At 37.5% G+C, this 21,562-nt stretch overlaps 1 protein-coding gene across 1 annotated transcript in view; it reads right to left on the bottom strand.

Moving 5' to 3' along the window:
• FAM208A (family with sequence similarity 208, member A) overlaps positions 1-21,502 on the bottom strand; it is a 28,515-nt gene extending 7,013 nt beyond the window's left edge. The window contains exons 1-16 of the mRNA XM_009993390.1: positions 21,115-21,502; positions 13,888-14,033; positions 12,655-12,747; positions 12,235-12,307; positions 10,758-10,849; positions 10,261-10,419; positions 8,832-8,959; positions 8,149-8,180; positions 7,347-7,452; positions 6,813-6,916; positions 6,597-6,700; positions 6,287-6,359; positions 6,076-6,150; positions 3,715-4,431; positions 1,508-1,959; positions 222-366 (exon numbers count right to left, since the gene is read on the bottom strand). Coding sequence (XP_009991692.1) covers positions 222-366; positions 1,508-1,959; positions 3,715-4,431; positions 6,076-6,150; positions 6,287-6,359; positions 6,597-6,700; positions 6,813-6,916; positions 7,347-7,452; positions 8,149-8,180; positions 8,832-8,959; positions 10,261-10,419; positions 10,758-10,849; positions 12,235-12,307; positions 12,655-12,747; positions 13,888-14,033; positions 21,115-21,502 — 2,887 coding nt within the window. The remainder of the gene's footprint in view (positions 1-221; positions 367-1,507; positions 1,960-3,714; positions 4,432-6,075; positions 6,151-6,286; positions 6,360-6,596; positions 6,701-6,812; positions 6,917-7,346; positions 7,453-8,148; positions 8,181-8,831; positions 8,960-10,260; positions 10,420-10,757; positions 10,850-12,234; positions 12,308-12,654; positions 12,748-13,887; positions 14,034-21,114) is intronic.
• Positions 21,503-21,562: the final 60 nt, after the last annotated feature.

Consider the following 21,562-nt stretch of genomic DNA (forward strand, 5'->3'; position numbering starts at 1 on the left):
TCTAAGTCATGTTACTATGTACCCAAAGCAATATTCTCCACCAGTATCTGCTTTCATGCAGCAGTTTCTGTATTAATCAAATATCAGAAACAACTGCATAGACTATATACACACTTGTGTATCAACATGTCACCCAAGAATGGGCTCTATGAAAGATACCAACCTTTAGAACATGTTTTCATTCACTATTTGTAGCAAGATAAGAGTTAAACCCATCTTACCTGTAATTGGAATAAGTTTCCAGCGCAGTCCAACTTCTCCTATATTACTGGAGGTGGAATGCTGCCTGCGATAGGCATGCTTTGCAGGTGTGCTACCACAGGGACTGCAGCCTTCAAAACTGTTTACACTTCCAGTGCTTGCTTTCTAAAAAACAGTAAAAATTCTCAGCTCCAAGTTGGTTTTTTTTGCAGCAGCCATCAAGTTTTTACATTCTAAACAGCTGACAGTAAGAACACACCTGAGTTCATAATCATATAGGCAATTTTGCCATCAGTCAAGTCAAACTTGGAAATGTTTACATGAGGTACTTAAGACTTCTCATTTACCTGTTTGGTAATTTCTGAGACAGCTGTCTTAGCTTATAATCTATCATTAAGTTAATAAGGCAATTCTGAGCACATGCCTTAGAGTACAGAAGCTGGGTGGGCCAGGTAAGAAAGGAGGCAAAAAGGGAAAAAAAAATTAGGTAACCTGTCTGTTCCTTAGCTTTTTTCAGGCTGTTGTCTTCAGAGCTGACTAAAAGCCATGAGATGTTGGCATTACTGAGGAACTGCCTGCAACTAGCCTTAAACCCTTGGACAATCCAATTCCATCTGACATTCCAGGTGGTCACAAGCAAAACAGCACTGAGATTACAGGTAGGACAAACTCTTTCCTGCTCCATGACTCAGAAACTGGGCTTTGTGTAGAAGTATCAATAACAGAACAACCACTCTGCGTAGTAATGTGATGGAGCAAACATCTGGGGCACTCTGAACCATAAGCACAAAAGGTGTTTCAAAGGGTGTTCTGCCAGCTACATGCTGCCATGCAAAGTATGCATGGAACAGGTATCCACCACTGCACCAAAAAGGCAGATGTAGCAGACTAAATATGCATTTAAGTGCTCAGAATTTTTCAATTCTGCTCTTGACAAAACTAAATGAAGCCAATTCCCCAACCATCTTTAATATCCATAGAGGATTTAAGATCTTCCAGTATGCACATTTCTTAATGCTTTCTCACTCAGACACTGCTAGAGGGACAGAAACAAGCTTGTAATATCTTCCACCATACAAGACTGAAAAATGAGGACTGCAGGGTCACTTGTCCACACAAGTGAGGGGCATTTTCCTGCCTTAAAAAAATGCCTGCTACTGTTAAGTAGGAGAGAGAATAAATACACTTTGAAGAGGCTGGACCAAGACCAATTCCCAAATCTGAAGCAGTAACTACAATTAGAGTAAAAGGATGCTTGATGATTTAAAGAATTAGCAGCATCTACCTAGATGACAGTTTCACTTACTTTTACACTGAGTGTGTGTTCAAGGCCTACTTCATTAGTTGAAAGTCGCAGATCAATGTCAACAGGGCAGGGTAAACACGCTGCGTCGGCTTCAAGCATCACTGGGCTCTGTGGGTCCTTAAAGTTAACATTTTCAGCCTGAGCAGCATTAGGAAGCTCATTATCATCTTTGTCCTGTACTGGAATGGTTTCATATTCATATTTTTGTCTTATATCCTCTTCAATTTCATCAGTGTTTAGTCCTAAGGCATTTAATCCTTGATTTACAGACTGTGCCAATGATGAATCCAAGTGTCCCCCATTGGCCAGCATTTCAAAAAGCAGCTTAAAGAGGCCATGTGTGTCAGTCAGAGTAGGGTCAGGCACATCTTGCTGCCTCAAGTCAGTATCGTGTCCACCAAGACTGGTATTTACTGAGAAAACTGAGTTGGACAAATCTGATGTTCTGACACCTTAGAGTGGGGAAAAAGACTCCATTACTAAGTTTTAAATAAAAGCAGAACAATACACACATTCCCCTCAAACACCTGCTAAGTACCAGCAGTTTCACTCCTTAGCATCAATTCATACAGTACATACACATTTGTTATTTTAAAAAAATATGAACAGGTAGATGTTGATAAAAGGGCAGTTTCTAAAGCTAACAGTCTCCCTCAGGTAAGTAATTGTTTTAGGTCCCCCAGTATCACACTTTTTTATATCTTAATAGAAGTGATTTGCTGTGATCTATGTATTTTACATAATCCTTGTAAAATTCTCCATCACTTGCTAAAAGAAACGGATTAGTTTGAGCAAAATATTTACTTCTCTCCATCCCATCACTGTTGCTCCAAAAGCTGATGGGTATCTTAATGCTTGGCCTCTTCAGTTATTTTAAAATAGGTGTAATTCTAAAACTTTAACATGCCTATTTATACTAAAGTAACTTTCAAGCAGTGTTATTACTCTTCAACTCATCCGCTTGGATGAGTAAATAAATACCATGAGTATTCATTCTTCTTGGGAAGAGACAGGACAAGGAACTAATTTAAGAAACTGATGAACTTGGTAAGTCATTTATCTGATTTGGAAATATGGAATTCCTTAAGTGCTGTTTGACTAATAAAAATCTAAACATATTTAGATACTTAAGCTCACAATATTTCAGGTAAGACTTCTTTCAAGAAAAACAAATTACTTCTAGAGTTATATAAAAGCATGGAATTCAAATCTCAAATAGATGTTGCTGCCTTGGTACCCCTGAAGGAGTTAGTAAAAATTTCATTCTAAACAGAAACTGTTCTTATTATGGCCAGGCAGAAATGCATTCACGTATTTTATAATAATCAGTATAAAAAGACCCTGAAGGTTCACAGATTTCCACGCAGAAATCCAAAGATCTAGCATATAGCCAACCCTCTATCTCCTCCATCCACACATAACAGTACCTGTTGTCCCTCTCAAATGGGAAACTTATTCTAAAATAAGTCACTTCATCTTCCAAAGGGATTCACGTACACATGAGAATGGTGATTGACGCAAATACCCCCCTCCTTTTTTGTGCTACCTTCTTCCCAATTTTCCTCCTCTGGAGGTGGCTTGTACCATTGCTTTAGGAAAAGGGTTAGGGAATCAGAAATCAAAGGGGGGTTTTATTGGCAGATCTTAAGTAAGCATTAGATAACATCTCGGATAATTACCCAGTTCAATCTTAATAATACTGGGCTGCTCCTCTGTCCCACCGCACACATTACTGGCTACTTTAAAACTTAACTATGCTTATACTTAGAAGTTTCATTCTCCCTTTCAATCTAAATTTATTAGCATTATATAGGGTATTGAAGCCATAAAAAAAACTACAGCAGTGCCCAAAATTAAACTGTGCAGAAGACATGACTATATTAAGGCTGCTTAGTACTCTGTATTAGAAATTCTGTCTTCAGACAGTTCCACAGCTAAGCAGGCTCTCTGGAACTCTGCCTTCTCTCTGTAGAGGTAGAACCAAAGCAGCTTCTGCAACAGCTGCTCTTAGTTTGTCTCCTAGAAAGAGGCAACCTACAAAAAATAAGCTCCATCTCTATTGATAGATCTGAGGCCAATGTTTAAATGAACAACTGCGCATTAAAATAACCAGTGTGCAAAAATATTCCATCTATAAAGATTACATGTTAAGTACATTTTGAATTACAATGCTGAAAGAGAAACTCAAAATATAAAGACTTTCTTACCTTCATACTGACAAATATTCTCTGAAGATTCACTCATTTTTGAGTATTTTCGCAAACTTTCAGACTGTTTTTCCAGCTTCCTTTTCAGACCAGTTTTATTTCTAAGGTCTGCAGAATCAGAATCTCCACCTACATTTTTTTTCCTACACTGGATTAAGTTAATAAGTTCTTTGAGTCTAGCTGTATCATAGTCTCCAGAATGATGCAGTTTTCGCTTGGCAACAGTGGCTTCATATTTTGCACAGATTCTTTTCCCACTTTTTGTGTTGGCAAAATCACAGTCGTCTTCTGTGGCTTCATAATCTGAGATGGGACTGAACTGTTGAGGTTTCCGATTTGCCTCCATCAGTTCCTTAGCTCTAGAAACAGGTAGTTCATATGCCTCACAACCAAAAATATAGTTTTGCAAGGAGCTGTAAACATGACATTTATTTTTTGGAGAAGGATAAAGATCTTTTCTCTCATCCAACCGTGACTCATACTGATGCAATACAAATTCTCTATATTTTCCAGAGCCATTACAGCTTCTTTTCAAGTACTCATTTATGTACTTCGCCACAACAATATTGAAATCTGCAGTAGCGTCTTTACGACACTGGATTAAAGCATAATGTAGAGACTGAATAAACCTTGTGAATTCTGGAATGATTTCCCGATTTTCGTGCAACACCATGGTAGTTGAACTTTTCTGTGTTCCAAATGGAACATTTTTTTGTGCTGCCATAGGAGAAAAGGGAATTCACAATTAAAACCATAAAGCTATAAATACATGACGACTAGTTAGCAATATTCTGCACTATACGTATTTGGTGAAACAGTTTGGAACGACTGCGGACAAATAACCCAAAAGCTAGGAAGGAATTGTTGTGGGTTTTTTTAAAGTAACCAGCTTTAAAACCTACTTAAAAGTCAACTTGCTCATAGTCATGATGAATGGCTCATTCTCATAGTTTTGTGATAAACTGTATCTAGATATACAAATATTTTCCAATTTACATCACTTTACTGACCCTTCTAGAAGAAGGCCACTTCAAAGGCTCATTAAGGCTTACTAAGCATAAGCAGCAGCCTAACAACTACCTGCAAGAAACACGGGAAGGATAACTCCTTCCTCTGCAATCTGGGACTTTCAGTGTGCTGCTTCTAAGCTCACTGAACCTTCATAAAATGATTCTGCTTAGTAACCCATCAGAAACGCAGTTTTTTCCATTCCTTTGCAAAACAACACAACTCACTAAACTGAAGAGATGCAGTAGGAACATGTGCCAAGAGCAGGATTTCCCTGTCCTAGAAAGCTGCTAGATCTTTTTACCACCTCCTTGAAACAGCAGCTCAAGGAAGCTCAAAGTTAAATCCTTCTTTTATTTATTTATTTATTTATTTATTCGCACTCTTCCCCCCTTCCCAATCATAGACTGAAACTTTTCTCTGTTCAGCCATTTAAGCACTTCTGAAGACTCAATCCAGTAATTAACCTGGTGTTTGACAGAAAACAGAGCTCACAAGTCTTTAAAATGCCACAGCAGCAAGAACTGGACTACTTTTAAGGAACTGGCATGCACACACTTTATGTGTCATCTTATATAATATCTCCTCTTACCCAATCTACAGCTGAACTTTCAGTTGTTCCTTAAATACGAAAAATTTAAGCAGTTTATTAAAATAAGAAACACAGAGATAAGAATCTAGGAAGCTGCCAAGACTTAGCACAAGAACTTGGTAAAAGAGAAATGCCTGGAAAGAGGTCTTTCATCTCTTTTAACAAGATCACTTCTAACTCACAACAGGCCCAAAGGACTTGCAATTCTGCTGCTAGCACTACATATCACAAATTTCAACTGTAAAAGACTAACTTAAACGTTTCACCCCAAAGCATTGTAGTTCTAATAAAGCCAAGTCCTTTCAATCACTCTTTATTATCTGGTTATATCAGTATTTTCTCATTTACTCAGTTTTTGGTGCATATCCCAATGCAAAAAAATATAATTAATTACAGGTGCATTAAAGACTTTCAGATGTTTTGCCCTTAATGTTTTGATGGTTAAAGAAAACCCTCAAAACCTCTGAAGTGCAACGTTATTACTAATGCATAAGTCTATTGGAATACTGATGCTCTATTTTTTATAGAACACAGAATCAAGAAATGTGAATAAAGTTTTACTTTCTAAACTACAAACAACCAAACCTAAAGTACATAGGTAATGACTTTTGTGACTGAACACTTTCTGAACACCATAATCACAACCAATGCAAACTGTTACTCCTAGTTCACAGTGACAGGCTTTAACAGGTCTTCAACAAGAATATAAATGACATTTAAATAAGCACATACACAACACTCTCAACAGCAAACAAACTTACTTGAGCTCATTATATCTCTAGGTTCTGGAAACAGAAACAATGCATTTAGCATGCGAGGCCGTCCAGTTTGGTGGTCTAGAACACAAAAACATAAGATCAGTTGAGAAGAAAAGACCACTATCCTTCAGAAGCACTCAAAAACCTACACCCTAAACAAACAAAAAACTCCACCAAAACAAACTCAAATGCAAAAGCAACAGAGTACACATACCATAAGGGGTCATCATTTGCCAAGGAGAAAGAAGAAAAAGAAATCCTCTGTCCAGAAGTGGTTTCACAAGAACCTGTTTTCAAATTAAAAAAAGAGTGTACCATTTCAAGCAATCAGACATTTGCTCACTATGGATACTCCTAATGTCTGTAAGCTAAATTCCATCACAGGAAGTGCCCTGATGCAATACTTGAGAACATGGCACCTAAGGAATTCCAGGAAGATCAGGGATCTTGTAGTAAGTACACCTCAATTACTAGCTAGTAAAATTATTTTTAAAACCAGGAATAGTCAAATCTCTTGCACTCACGAGTTTCTCCTTTTCTAGTTTTTGAAGTAAACTCTCCAAGTGACTACCAGAACGGGACTTCTCCACAACTTCATAAAGGCTGCAGTACATGCCTTTCTTCAACACTGACACAATACAAAGGGTAGAAAGAAAAGATAAGAAAAACAGAAACAAAACTGTAATTCAGAAAACTTTTTAAAATTCTGAATTTATAAAAATGAAGATAGAACTATTTACCTTCTTTTGCTCCTACGTAAGTTTCTTTAAAGAACAATGCTGGTGAAATTTTTTTCTTCAATTGATCAATGCTCACCACTTTTTCAATCTCAAGCTTCTCAGGACTGGAGACAAAGGATGGGAGGAGGGAAGGAGAGAAATAATATAAAGATCTCTTTTTCCCCCCCACAGTCCTACCTTCATGGACGAAATAAACACCATCAAATACATGCCCTTAAAAAACAGTTCAAACAGTTTCTTGGACTATCTCATGAGCCACTGGTGTTTATTCCTGCAAAGGAGTGTGTGCCACTTTAAAGGAACAAACAAAAAAAACCAAATAAACAAAAAAGTGATGCTGACAAAGTTGTGTGTATGAACTAAAAGACAACCTAGACAGGCATGACTCATGAGTCTAGTCTGACATATTTGAAGTGTCCAGGCACTGTGTATTTTAGATTTTCATCTTAATATCTCAAAAACTCACCAGCCTCCACTAGAAGCAGTATTAACATCAAAGTATTTAAAACTTATTATTTAAATGGTAATACTCACAGCTTGCACGGAAGGTAAGGACATGCTGCTGATTTCAAAGAAACATGGCACAAAAGTTTGCCGTTATTCCAAAGCTGCCCCCTCCACAAGGTACAACTCAATTTATCTAAATTGAGAAAGAAAGACTAAGTGAAACTACTTGTTAGGCAGGACTGAAAGAAAATGGCAGTAAAGAGGCTGCCAAATCTCCAAAAGTAGTTTAGGGAACATTCCATGCTAATACCAAATCAGACATTAATGTGTTAAATGATACGTTAAAAGGTAACAGGGTGTCCTTAATCCTATTTTGCTTTGATCTGCTCTGAGCAGAGTAGAGAAGGTTGGTATGTTACCTGTACTTGTCTATATAAGCATGTCTTTTATACCGCCATCTATGGAGTGATATCATCTTTCCTCACCTTAATGGTCAACCATTTTCATACATATTAGTATTTTGCTGGAATGAAATTCAAAAGAATAGTAGAACAGAGGATGATATCACTTGGGAGTGCCTCTGAACAGAAGATTCAAGAGAACAGAAGTTCTCACTATGCTACAAGTAGAAAAGGAGGGGGTAAAAACTTCATTTTTTTCAGTTCTGGTTTGTTCTAATAAAAGAAGATACACATGAAGGTGTCTGATCATCCAGTATCAGGATAAGATGCTTGCAATCAGCATGGTACAAGATAAAACTCAGGTATACAGTCTGCGTAAGTAAGCAATCATTCTGGTCAGAGACAAATACAACTACATAGGGGAAAAAAAACCTCCAAAATGTTCCATGTCTGTATTATAAAAAGCAATAAACTTCAACTCATCTTACCTGTACTTCTGTCTGTGTTGAAGCTGTTTGATCTAACAAAAAGAAAAAAAGACAGAATGACTAGGTTGAGACAAAGTTCTGGATTATCAGTCTAATAAAACAGCAACTCTGGTAATTTGCTTTCTAACCTCAAGCTATCACTGCTGCAGTATCTTGTGCTATTTTAGATATTTTGACAATTTTTTTAAGCACTACAGAGTACAGTTTTCACCTCTGGATGCCTTCCTATCAGCTGCAGTATCATATTTTATCTGTAAATCAACTACCCATTTATATATTCTCTTCCCAAGCAATGACACCACCAGTGAAGAGTCCAGTGACAAACTATACAGAATAGTATTTTAGAATACCTAGCAAGATAATGCACTGGGTATTTTTATGTCTGTAAATTTCCTCAGTTAAGCAAAAAAACCAAAAACCCACTTCATACATGGATTCCATTTTGACAGAAGGTGAGTCAGTGAAAAGCACAGCAGAACTTGCTTCCTACAGGTGTCAGCCTGCTGCACAAAACCGAGTTTGTCATCTTTTGCTTTGCGTGAGAAATATTTATTACACTATGTTGCTGTGACATGTCCACTCATTTCAGCACTGAACTGATCTACACCAATTCTAAGCTACTGCCAAGAGCTATGAATTTTTCATACTGCATGAAGTCTTTTTGAAACTCAGTCCTAGCTTACCTTGATGGGGGCAAGAATTTTGGCACTTGCGCCATTTCATCTTTGTAAGTAAACGAAACCACAGCATAAGGACAAACATGTCTTGGTCTTCGCCTTATCTGATCAAAGCCATACTCATAAAAATAGTACTAGAAAAATAAGTTAATACAGTGTTAAATTAGACATCTGTAAACTGTGTTTTGCAAATGTACTAACAATCAATGACCTTTCTTCTCTGAAAGTTGTACTCTGTTTCACAGGAATAACCTACAAAATACACATTGTTTAATTATTTAAATATACAATAAGGGAGTTTGTTTGAAAACCATTATGCCAAACATTAACTGATAGTTAAAAAAAGTTCTAAGTTACCACATTAAATCACATTTACATTCCTTTTACCAACTGTCTATTTCTTCAAAAGCTCACATATTAAATAAGGAAGCTCTTAAAAGTTGTTCTCTTGTGTATTTTATGGAACAATCAATTATGGAAATTTTTCCACCTTCTTCTCTCCCCTTTATCAAATACTGACAGGATGGACATTACTTTAGGGGCTAATCAAGAATGAAAAAATTATTCTGCAATGCTTATTTGAAAATATGTTTATTGATGAGGTAAGGGACAATTAACAAAACAAAAAAAATTCCACTGTGGAATGTAAATATTGGTATGAATTTTGGAGTCCATCCTTAGTTCAGTCACAAAATCCTAATGTTTAAGAAAATTGTTAATTAAGGCAAGTTCATAGTGAGAAATTAAAACATAGATTAATTTTCTAGCCATCTGATTCAGTGCCCAGCTCTGGTTTACAATAGTCAAAAGAAGTTGTGATACTGAAGAGAATGCTTTCAAGAAGTATCCTGAAATCTACAGACTGGATGGAATAATATGACTGCAACAGATTACTTCAGGAACAGAGATGGAAAAGCTAGAAGAACAGAGACACTTGGAACTGATTGCATTCTCTCCTCCCTCACCATCTCCAAAACTCAGACTTTGGTAAGGGAAATAAAAGAAAAAAAAGAAAAGAAGGAAAAATGCTGCTCCTTCCTAGCCATTTTTTTCCCTCTTAGGAGCCTTATTTAATGCCCACTAGTGAGTTCTACTTTTACACTTCAAATTCCACATATCTCCTTTCCTCCCCAACTTACATTCCAGTCCCCAAATATATTCCCTAGCAACCTCCTATTCCACCTACATCCTGCTCTGAAGGAGATAACCTCCATCAGGTCCAGATATTTTAAAAGAAATAGGAAAGGCTGACATATCATTCTGTAATTTCTCATACAGGCATCTGTGTCCTACTGCTAAACATACACCCGACTGCAGCTTTACAGGACACGCTCAGTAATCATAGTATTGTCAGTGATTTTCTCTCCATCATTTCTAAAGTTCTGTTTGTAAAGTTCTTATATAAGAAGGTAACACACACACAGCTTTCCCCTACCTGAGTAAGTTCATAGGCTCTGTAAGCCAACAAGGAGGTTACTTTATTTGCATTCTTTGAAACATGACACTCGTGCTTTGGTGTTGGGTCTAATGCACTCTTTACTGCTGACTCCATTGCTTTCATACCAATGTGGTCATAGATGCTTTTCATTTTTCCCTGTAATAAAGCAGAAGAATTGTCAGCACAAGCTTTGTCCTGAAAACTGACAAACTGCTTCAAGTACCAAAGGAATTAAGAGTGAGGAAATGAAAACAAGCCACTAAAAAGCCATTTATATAAGTACATTATTTTCATACTTCCAAAGAAAACAAGACATTTTTGCCATGTATCATGCTTTACTTAATCTCAGCATCAACACAAATTTTTCAAACCTGGCATAGTTCTAGTTTCTCTATACACAGATAATTGTGTAAATAAAAGTTCAGTAAGATAGGTTAAAACCATCTTAGTTTATCAGTAATATCATTGTTCAAGAATAAGCAAGAAAAATTTACCTTTATTACTTTAAACACAATCACATCTCCAGTAGCTCCAGCTTCTAGAGGATTAGGCTGCAATAAATCAGCATACCTGGAGAGATACACACCTGAGAGGAGTATTAAAAAAAAGAAATCACGTGATGCTAATGTTAAATTGTTAGAAGTTTAAGAAGCATTACATGGGATTGAAGCTCACTGTATAACAAACAATAAAGATACAACAGTTGTTTTTTTTTAATATTGTCAGAGAAAGTTGTACGGGCATGTTCACAACTTGCAAATTCAAGACAACAGAATAAATGTTTCCTTGCACCAACTGCAGTATGAAACACCATAGCACAATATGGACACTAGTTCAGTTTGAAAGCAGCACACACCCATTACTGAAAGGGTGGTGACCAAGAGGACAAGCCCTGCCCAAAGGCTACACAGATACTGCTTCCAGGTGTTGTTTTTTTTCAACATCTAAGGCTCTTCTACACAATGGCCCATTGCACAATGTGGAGATAAGCACTGAAGGGTATGAATGAGAAATAAAGCAGGAAAACAACTGACATCTTAAGCAATCTTTCATCCCACACTGTTGACAAAAAAACTTGTTTTGGAATTGTGATGTGGCACTCAAATGGAAAGGTAAAACAATTTATTGTTTTCATGACTTCAAACATAACTGCATAGCTTGTAAAGCCTTAAACATACACTGCCATTTGTTGGTTCAGCTGACTACCTCAGATCAAGTAACTCTTAATTGAACTCAGGTATATAGCCACAAAAGCAACCATAAAAGCATCCAGTTTGCTTCAGTTCCTCTCATTCCAAGTGTGTATTTAACTGCTTTGATAAATTGTGCCAGAGCCTTTACTGGCTAAAACAGAAAAAAATTATACCCTCATATACCTTTGTTCTCTCCTCCCTTGCATCTGTCCTGCTTTCAGCATTCATATTGTCACTTCTGTATCTTTGATCTTACAGAGCACATCAGAACTCTTTCTTAATTCCCTATTTGAAAAGCTTTGCGCTTTCAGTTCTCTTAACACCTTGTGAGTCTTCCAAGTCTCCAATTTATCTGTGCTCTTCTTGTATTTGGGGATTCAAGAACTTCAGTTCTATCTAAATCAACACGAAGATGAGCTGCTGTTTCTATTAGGTATTTTGGAGCGCATACACATGCATGTCTACAGGTACAAAGGGGCACACAAGCATAGACTGCACCAGCTCTTTTGCCTCTGAATTTTTACTGTGAAGACATGATATACTGGTTTTACTTAAGCCAAAATGAGAATTAGTTCTTTCCTTTGGAGAAGGAATTAAAATGAACTAGTCAAAAACAGTTACAAAATAATGTTCTGATGTCAATCTATTTTGCTAAAAATACTCAGCTGTGATGTCTGTGCCATAAGTGAGAGAAAGACTACTGAAAGTTCACACAACTGCATCACATTATCTCCCAACTCATAGTAACACCAGCACATAATAATCAAATGATAGTTACCCATAGAAGGGCTGCCAAGAATTGCTATTTTGGAGTGGCCCACCTGCAGCCCCTTTTCACAAATGCTTTGGATCTAAAGAGAAAAGACGTTTTTTTAAGCAAGTCTATCAGCAAAGCCAGAACATGAAAAGAACAGTGAAACAACAACTACAGAATTTTGATTGAGAAAAAAAAACAACTCTCCTAAACAAGGTTACAAACAAAACCACCCAGAGCTAAGACTAGTCTGAGTTGTTATATAAACTGTTAAACTGTCAAACACTCAAGTATGAAGCAGTTAGACTTATCCATATCTTAAAAATGAGCAAAAGTCTCCCTTATGAACAGTTTTTTAAAAAAAAAACAACACACAAAACCAAAACAAAAACTCTTAAGTGAAAAAGAGGAGAAAGCATTTTACATGCCGCTTCGCTTTCTTACCTGAGGTCGATCAACCATCAGAAATGCATAGGTTTCAGAAAGCTCTTTTTCTAGGCGACCATCAAATTTCAGCTCTCTGCGTTTTTCTGTGAACTATTATTACAGAAAGTTCTTAGAAGGTGTAGACAGATTACTGCTGTCACATTAGAGTGTCAGTGTTTTAAGGCCCCATCTATGTTAGCAGATCCAAGTGTAAAAAAATCATTAAAATATTTTTAAATACTGTATTATGCTACAAGTAAACTTCAAAAACATTATATCTGTGGAAAATACCATTGACTTAATCTGCCCAAAGACTTCTATATTTGCTATTTTTTAAGGACACTCTTCAAACAAACCTGTGAAGTAATGTTTTAGTGTTATCTTTATAGCATAACTAGCTAGAGGCATCCAGCTCAATGCTTTCTCTATTTATCTTTGACATTTCAGAAATAAGCCTTTTTCTCTTTTTAGGAGACAGACCATTATCGCTTGTGTTGTGCATGTACTTTTGCAGTTGCACCTCACTGCTACTGAGGTGGTTTTCATCAGTTGCAGTACTCTTTAAGAGTAACCACAACCCATAAAAGTAAAAAAATGCTTGTTTACCTTATAGTTCTGAGGTAGCAATTATTAGCAAGCAATTTTACATTCAGTTACTCCATACATGAGGCTTTTTGGCACTGGGCCTGAAAACTTATTTCACAGTTATAAGAGAAAGCCAATGCTGGATTTAAGAGACACCAGGTAAGGTACAGCAGAAATGCTTCAACCAAGCTACTCCACTTAATAGTTCAAGTAATCAACTCTTTCAGGTACTTCTTGAAAAACAACAAATTACAGAGACTACATAAATTTAGTATCAGAAAAATATTTTAACCTGAAGCTTCACAAGAAACATCAGGCCTTTCAAATAGGACACTATAACATCTTTCCAGGTTACTAAAAATACGTAATAATGAAGGCATTTTTTGAAAACTAATCTTGCACAGAGACAGGAGGTGCCAAATAAAATTTTTCATTAAGTCTTTTCAGAGTATCTGGCAGGCTAGATTTCATGCAGTAACAAACTTGACTCAAAAACAGCTGCTTACATTTTTGGGGATGCAAGTTTGGAATAATTTATCAAGGACAAAAGTTGAAAATAATCTCCAGGTCTTTGCCTCCAGTCTCAGAAAAAAATACAAACCAAAACACATTAAATGTCATTTGACTTGTACTTCATTCATAATGAAAAGCCACAAACATACTCACTTCCTTTTCCAACAGTTCACTATGAACTAAGCTTGCTTTCTTGTAATTAAAACTGGACACTGAATTTGGTTCCAAGTAAGATGAATGCAGAATCTTCACAATATCCTCAAATTCTCGAGAGCCTACAGCTACTGGCTGAAAGAGTGCTATAAGAGAAGGAATAAAATAATCAACTCCAATACACATCTGAAAAAATTGCAAAGTTTTCCAGTTCAATGATACTTCATGCATTAAGAGAAATGGTTCATGATTCAATTTAGAATACAAAACACCTAATATAGTCAAAAGAGATGGAATTTAGGCTATGAAATCTAAGCTGCTTAAAAGCACAGCATCTTAAAAAAAATACCCAATTTCTTTATGCTTCTTTACTATTACTCTTGAAAAGCTAATTCTCAGAAGTGAATAAGTAATGTACCTCAAATCTGAATTTACTATCTTTTGAAACTATCTGATATGTATTGCAAAACACTTTAGTTAAACTTTTAGTACTTTAATTAAACTAATTAGTTGTTTTAAGTAAGATCCAGGAACAGTTTGTTTTAATAATAACCTCAACAAAAGTTTCATAGCTTAGCCTCTCTTTAGAACAGTTACAGGGCTGTTTGTTTGTTTCTTTATGGTAATTAGGTTAAATATTAATAAATTCAGTACAGTCTTAAGAAGTAAAAAAAAAATAAATAAAAATTTTAAAAAAACCAAAAAACACACTGCCTGGGTTCCCGCTTTCTGATCTTATCCCTTATGAGAACTGCTTTGAAAGGAAAGCCCTTAATTTGCTCTTGTATGAATTAATCTTCTGGGCAAACCTTTGCTCAACTGCTCAGAACACACTCAAGTTCCCCAAGATGCTTTATCTCTACTGGGGTAATGAAAGTGACAAACTGATCCCCAGAGTGGGCCAGCAGAGAACCTAAGTGCAGATTTTGAGACTTACATCTAGGAAAATACTCCTGGGGGAACTGAACTAGTTCAGCATAGCAAGTATTTTCTCCATGGGATTACTTCCAAAATACTCACAAAAAGTATAGTACTTCTGTAGTATCTGCAGAAGTATTCCCAACAGGTATTTCTGAGAATGCTTTTGCTCTTTTTCTAAGAGGGACTATTTTTCTCTACCAAAATAAACCCCCAAGTCACCACCACCTGAAATGGCTAGAAGTTGCAACGGTTAGGAATGAACTACAATAGCACTACTCTCATGTAAAAGAATCTACCATTATTCTAACAGCAAGTTAAATTTAATTACATCTTCAGAGTGTACCTCCAACTCCATTAAATATTGCCGTAGTAGATGAAGACAACAATCTTTGCTCCATTTGCAGGAAATACTTACTGCATTAGCCTTAATATAAAACAAACATTCTACACTACAACTGAACCATTTTGTGTTATTTAGTAAAAGCTGCATTTACAAACACTTTATAATATAATGCCACATTTGCAAACTAAAGTACAGTAACTATTCCAACACCAGTGATCATGAATGAGAGATTATTTTTTTTTAAGAGTGGAAGTTAGACAAGTGATTAAGAAACCGTTCTTATGTAACATCCTTAAAGTCTTCATTCTTCAAAGGCTGACAGCAAAATGGGAGGAAAGATAATTGCAAGTGAATGAAATTCTCAACTTAGCATTACCAAGACTGAATGTAACTGCACTGAAGAAATACTTATTAGTAAAATACAAAACAAGCCTCCAATAGATATACAGACACCGGGAAAAGCACCTCCTGTGCCACCTCATCCCCAAACACCTCTTAGATCTTTCTGACGAGGCATTATTAAACCCTAGTGTTGTAGTGCCTGAATTTCACATATTGCCTGCTCCTCTTCTGCCTGAAATGACTACCCAAAGCAGAAGGTTCAGCTGTTTGTCCTTCACTGCTTCTTAATAGTGATTACTGTACCCTTCCCCTTCTTCTTCCTTTCCCCAAAAAACACATGCTCAATTCCAGCCTACTTCTTCCGTTTCAGCACAAGCAAGTAGAAAACCCCATAGGAGTAGTTAGTAACCATAATGTCTTGCCTACCTCCCAGATGCAAATCTAGGAAGAGACATATTATTACATCAGTTAAGATCCTGCCATTCATTCAAATATTGTCAACTGTGTTCCCACTTGTGTTTAAACATTTCCTGCTTTGTGCAAGCTCTGACGAGTGAGCCAAAACAGAGCTGTCCAAGAACAGTAAGTCCCCCTGTTCTTCAGCTGGGGAGAACCTACATAAACTACTACAATTAGCTCTCAACAGATTTATGGAAGAGCTCTGCCTAATGCCTTAAATGAGGGCTGCTGCTACCTTTGTAACAAAGACAGCTCAAAACTGAAATAATTTCAGTACTTGGGCACAAAAGTCACTTTTGAGATTCCAATTTTTCAATTTGAGAACAAAGATCACATTAGAACAATACTGTTTCCTCCTAACTGATGGTATCAGTCCAAGAACAGGACCCTACATCCACCTTTCAGTAGGAAAATGCTTAATAATCCAAAAAAGTTCACAGTAAAGGACATTCTATTCCTTTGATGTGTACTGTCCACTCGATATGAAGTGAAGAAAACAAACTACGGCAAGATTATGTGTGTGCCTGAGCTCCTGCATAAATTAAGTTCTTGCCTTCATTATCAGCCACTGACTGAGAAAAAAAGGAACAAGAATGGAATTTATTCAACATATAATCCTCACAGAACTAACACACTACTTAGGTTTTGAAGAGCACTTACAAAACACTAAATACGGTCCTGTCTACCTAACACCTTTTCATATACAGTACCGGCAAACAACCCATACCTGAAGAAGGGGCAGCCTGCTAACTGTATTCTGAGTTGCCAAATGATGGACAGAGCAAGGAAAATGTGGTAAACTAGCTGCAGGACAGCACTGTAATCATAAAGCTAAAAAAAAAAAAAAAAGGTAACTTAGAATTTCAGAAAAACTACCATATACAACACTAAAAAAAACTAAGAAGGCATGGCGTGAGCTTTTTTTCCTTGTTGGAGTATGACTCTTAAAACACACTACCCATATGCATGCTTCATGACAGGCTCATTCACTTTTGCAGTTTTTCCAGAACTTGAGGCACTGCAGGCTTCAGGTTCTTACTAAAAACCTGAAATGCTACTTACTGAGGCAGCAAGGCAACACTTTTCAATTTGTCATCTAAGTGTTGGTGCTAAAGGGCAGCTATTTTCTAAAAGGTCACTTAAAAGGGACTGCACCTCACTTAACAAAGGATTTCAGAAGCAAGGAAAGAACCTGAAAAGTACTAAGCTAGACCTTCTATAGCAGTCACCCTATCCTACCATCACAGGCAGACGATGAGCTTGTTAAGCTTATCTCCAGTCCTACACCACATCAAAGACCAGCAGAGTGTACATATATATATATTTAGGCTCACTATACAAACCCTGTTTATTTGGACTTGTGCAAATTAAACTTCACAGTGTAAGAACGTGCAGCATCCTTATAACACATGCGAGTCAATTGCTGTGGTTTTTGCTCTGCAGAACAAAAATAAGCCAATAAATACTGGTTTTCTTTAGTTTCTACCCAGTGTATTGAAACATAGAAATATCTTTAGGTGGAAGCTAAGGCTAGTTAATACAGTACCTAGTGTAGGGACTGACATTACACTGTATGTTCAGATGCACATAATTCCCTAGTGGCTTTAAGTTTCTCTTTCACAGCTGTCCAGTGCTTCAACTTGAAAATATAAAATCTGAAGTTAGTGGGCTTCTGTTACTTTGGGTTTTTTTCCTTTAAGGCAGCATGTAAAGAAGAGGAAGACAAGAGGCATTCTCTTTAAGGAACTCTGAACTATCTTTCAAGTGAAGGTAAATAAATTACCCTTTGATTACCAGGTAAGTTGGCAGAGCATTAGCACTCCTGAAAAATAACATGCTCCTGCTACAAGAACTCCACCAACAATTATGATTTTCTTTAAACCTTCTTTAAGAATATGATCAAAAATTCATGGTGCTAATGAATCACAATGTTGTTACTTGGGTGATTTATTTTTTTTTTACTGAAAATGTCTTTCACTCTTAGAAGGGGGCTCAGTAGCTATCAAGTTCAAGGACTGCTTAATGAAATCCCAGTGTAGAAACAGCAAGTAGAAAAGAGCAGATACATACCCCTTCCAAAGATATGGAAAATTAGAAGACAAAAGAAAAGGTAAAATGAAACACCAAATACTATTAAGTAGGAAAGGGACAACCTTGACCTTCAAGCAAGTACTGCTAAGAAATTAATGGCCAAAAAGCAAGACATTTTGTCTTCCACTCAGCCAGAGAAACAGCAGTTGTTTGTTAACTATAAAACTGACTACAGAAACTCCTGTCCAACCTTTAACAACAAGCAACCCTTTAAGTCATTGGTTACTTGAACAAGTTTTTTGAAATTGTGTTTTGGTATGAGGATCACTCAGAGCTCAGTAAGTCAAAAATAGTCCTTCCAGTACTTCATCATGAAAACTTTTTTCCTCATCCTATTAAACAAAGATCTTTGAAGTTTCAGGAAGACTTGGGACACCTGAGTAGATCTGACAATCATATTAGAAGGGGCCATGACAACTGGCTATAGTGCCAAGATTAAAACAAAAGACGTAAGCTAGTCAGAAGAGCACCACACCACTACTAGAATGTATGTACCAAGAAAACAGAAACATTCCAAGACAATTCTGACTAGGAAAACACGAAAGAAATCCCATAGGCAACCTATTCCTTTTTCACTTTGGTTTCCCAAATTCTTCTGCTAGGAAAAGAAAAAAAAAAAAAAAGGCAGATGAAAAACTTTGTGACAACTAACCACAGCTAGTTTTAAGAAGTGCATTTCCACTAGATCCATTTCTCCACATAAACAAGGTTCTTCTGTTGATTTTCAGTCCCTCATTAATCTCAAAATAGAGATGGAGATAAATTCCAGAAAGGCTAAATGAGCAGCTGAATCCCAGGTTTCCTAGGATTTTCACCTTACATTTTTGTTTTGCAGATTCAATTTTTAATTCCAAAACAATCTTGGGCTTGAAAAAAGAAGAAAATACACACAAAAAAACCCCCAACCCAAACCCCACCCAAAGTAATTCTGTACAGATTTTATAGTTTGCACAAAACAGATCAGTCTTCATAATCAAGACAGCAGGGACCTCTCAAGATGGTATGTTCAGGAATAAAATCAAAGTTGATAAACAAGGACAAGTAAGGATGGAAGAAGCTTCCATGTGTGTTGTTCCATGCTGGAATTCAGAATCTAACCCAGAGTGCTCTTTTGAGAGTGACAGATGATATTCTGATTATTCTGTAATTTAACAAGACATCTGAACACCAGAACTAAGCATGTTGTAAGCATATGCCACTACAACATCGGATGACCACTGCATTGCTGTTCAGTTGCAGAACTGATTTAATAGCATCATTTCTCAAATGCCAATACCAATCCCTATAGCAATTTGATTGTCCTTAAAGATGGTGCTGCCAGCTTTCACGCTAGTGCACCTTTGCCAACCATGCCTATGACATGTACTCTCAAAGCACTTTGCATTATGGGACCACATGGCGCAAGACCAACAATGAGCAACCACTTGCCTGCAAGCAGCATGAACAAAATGGAAAAGGGCCTGTTTTAAAAATTGTAGAAACTGTTGCCAGTATGATTAAAATGTCCAAGACGTATTCATAAGCTGAAAGGGAAAGAAAAAAAGAACAAATACACTTAAAAGTGCTTAAGAATGGATCAAATTATCTTGCCATTAGCAAGTGAATTTTAGAAGTAGGCAAAGAATGGCTTTCTCTTCTACATTAGAAGCCAGAGAAGCCCGATGTTTGAACTGCATCATCTAAAATTTTCTACACATTGTCTGAGAGGGTTCTGCACAGGCTAGTGATGAATTAGATGGCCCAAATAAGTATTTTGCAGATTTTCATTCACAATGGAACCAAATGCAACAGAGAAATTTCAACTGTATGTGATGAAATAAACATTTCTGAGATATATTTAAAGGTATTCAAATGTAAGCACACTTGATCTGTCATATGGAAGTGCAAGAGGCACCATATTTTATCCAGACATCCATCGGATGAGTAAAAGGCTGTTTTTTCCTCCAAATCAATCTTTTACAATGAATTTCTGCCAAACTTGTATCACCCCTCATAGGGTGGCAATGGGAAAGGAATAAAAGAAAAAAGGGGGCATTACTGCCAAAAATGGAAGGAGGGAAAGACTGGATAATGAAATAAACCTACCTTCATCTCTTCCTTACAGAAGAAAACATTTCAAGAAGTTGGATGTTAAGACTCTTCTCAGAACTAGAAGCCTAAGAAAACAGGTATTTCTGTGCTACATACTATGTTGCTGACCCCATGTGACAAAAGGCCAAGAACTGAGATAAGTTTCAGGGAGGGAATCAGACATGTCTTCAACACCACTTAACAAAATCAAGGACAAGCAGAAGCCAATGGAGTCTTGCGAAAAGCAAGAAATCCCACAGGCTTTCAGAAGAGTTACTTGAATACCAAAAAGCAAACCCTAGAGACTTGTAAGAAGAATGCTTCCAAGGATTGTAAGAAGAATGCTTCCAAGGATTGTAAGAAGAATGCTTCCAAGGATTGTAAGAAGAATGCTTCCAAGGAGAGGCACGTGAACGTGGGATGCTCACTTCCTCCCTGCAAAGTAAGGAACTTCCACTAGATAAGATGTCTTCTGCATATCATCAATGAAGAACAGCTCTGCTCAGTGTCTGCTAGTCTACCCTAAACAGAATTATACCCATCTCCTTCAGAGAGGATGTCGGGGAAAAAGAAAAGCAAACCATCTTCTCTGCATATGTGTGTCCAAAAAAACCATCTTCTCGCATGAGACTGCATCTCCAGAAGCAAAGCCAGGTCCAAAACTCAAGCCCACCCTGATCACATCCAGCTCTTCCGTCCTTTTAAAGCAACAGTCTGAAATTCAAGCTGAGTTTCGTTTCCCGTCTTTGGTTTCTTTTTCTCCTCGTGACAAAATAAAAAAAAAAAACGAAAGAGAGGGAGGGATAGGGAGAGGAAAGAATGTAAAAGCCTCACACTAAAAATCTTATCCCCAGAAGCCTGGCTAGTCCGAGCTATGCCACAGCCTCCTCCACACCCGCAGGATTTTGCATGCAGTTGTGTGAGGTGCATAAAGAGCCTGCCTAATGAATAAGATGAAGAGAGGAGTGAGGGAAAGAAGGAAGGGAAAGGGAAGGAACAACCTTTCTTGTCTCTGCTCTTCCTGGGGATCTGAAAGTTCCTCCTAACGGGCAGGTCTTCTGGGGGCTTAGGGAGAGGGGGAGGCCCCCCCAGCACAGCGCTGGGCGGCTGCTGCTGCTGTTGGTCATTTGCCGTTGAGATTCTGCTCCGGCGCTGGCTGCTGCTAGTGATGCTGAGGTTTTTGGGGACCTTGTCCTCTGCAGCAGCAGCAGCCACCAGCAGCGCCTCCCTTGTGCTACTGCTCTCAGAGCGTCCGCCATTTTGTGTGGTGTCCTCAGCGGCTTCTGCTCTATTACCCTCCACCCCGAGGAGGCCCGCGCTGCTCTTCTTCGTCCGCTGATGCTGCTCCGGCTCCATCTCGCCACCACCAGGGATCACAGCATCCGCCATTCACTTTTACCGACGAGAAGCGAGCACGATAACCCACGTCTTCTCTTCTCCCCCCGGACT

The sequence above is a fragment of the Chaetura pelagica genome, unplaced genomic scaffold, assembly GCF_000747805.2.
Source record: "Chaetura pelagica isolate M959 unplaced genomic scaffold, ChaPel_1.0 scaffold630, whole genome shotgun sequence".
NCBI lineage: Eukaryota > Metazoa > Chordata > Aves > Apodiformes > Apodidae > Chaetura > Chaetura pelagica.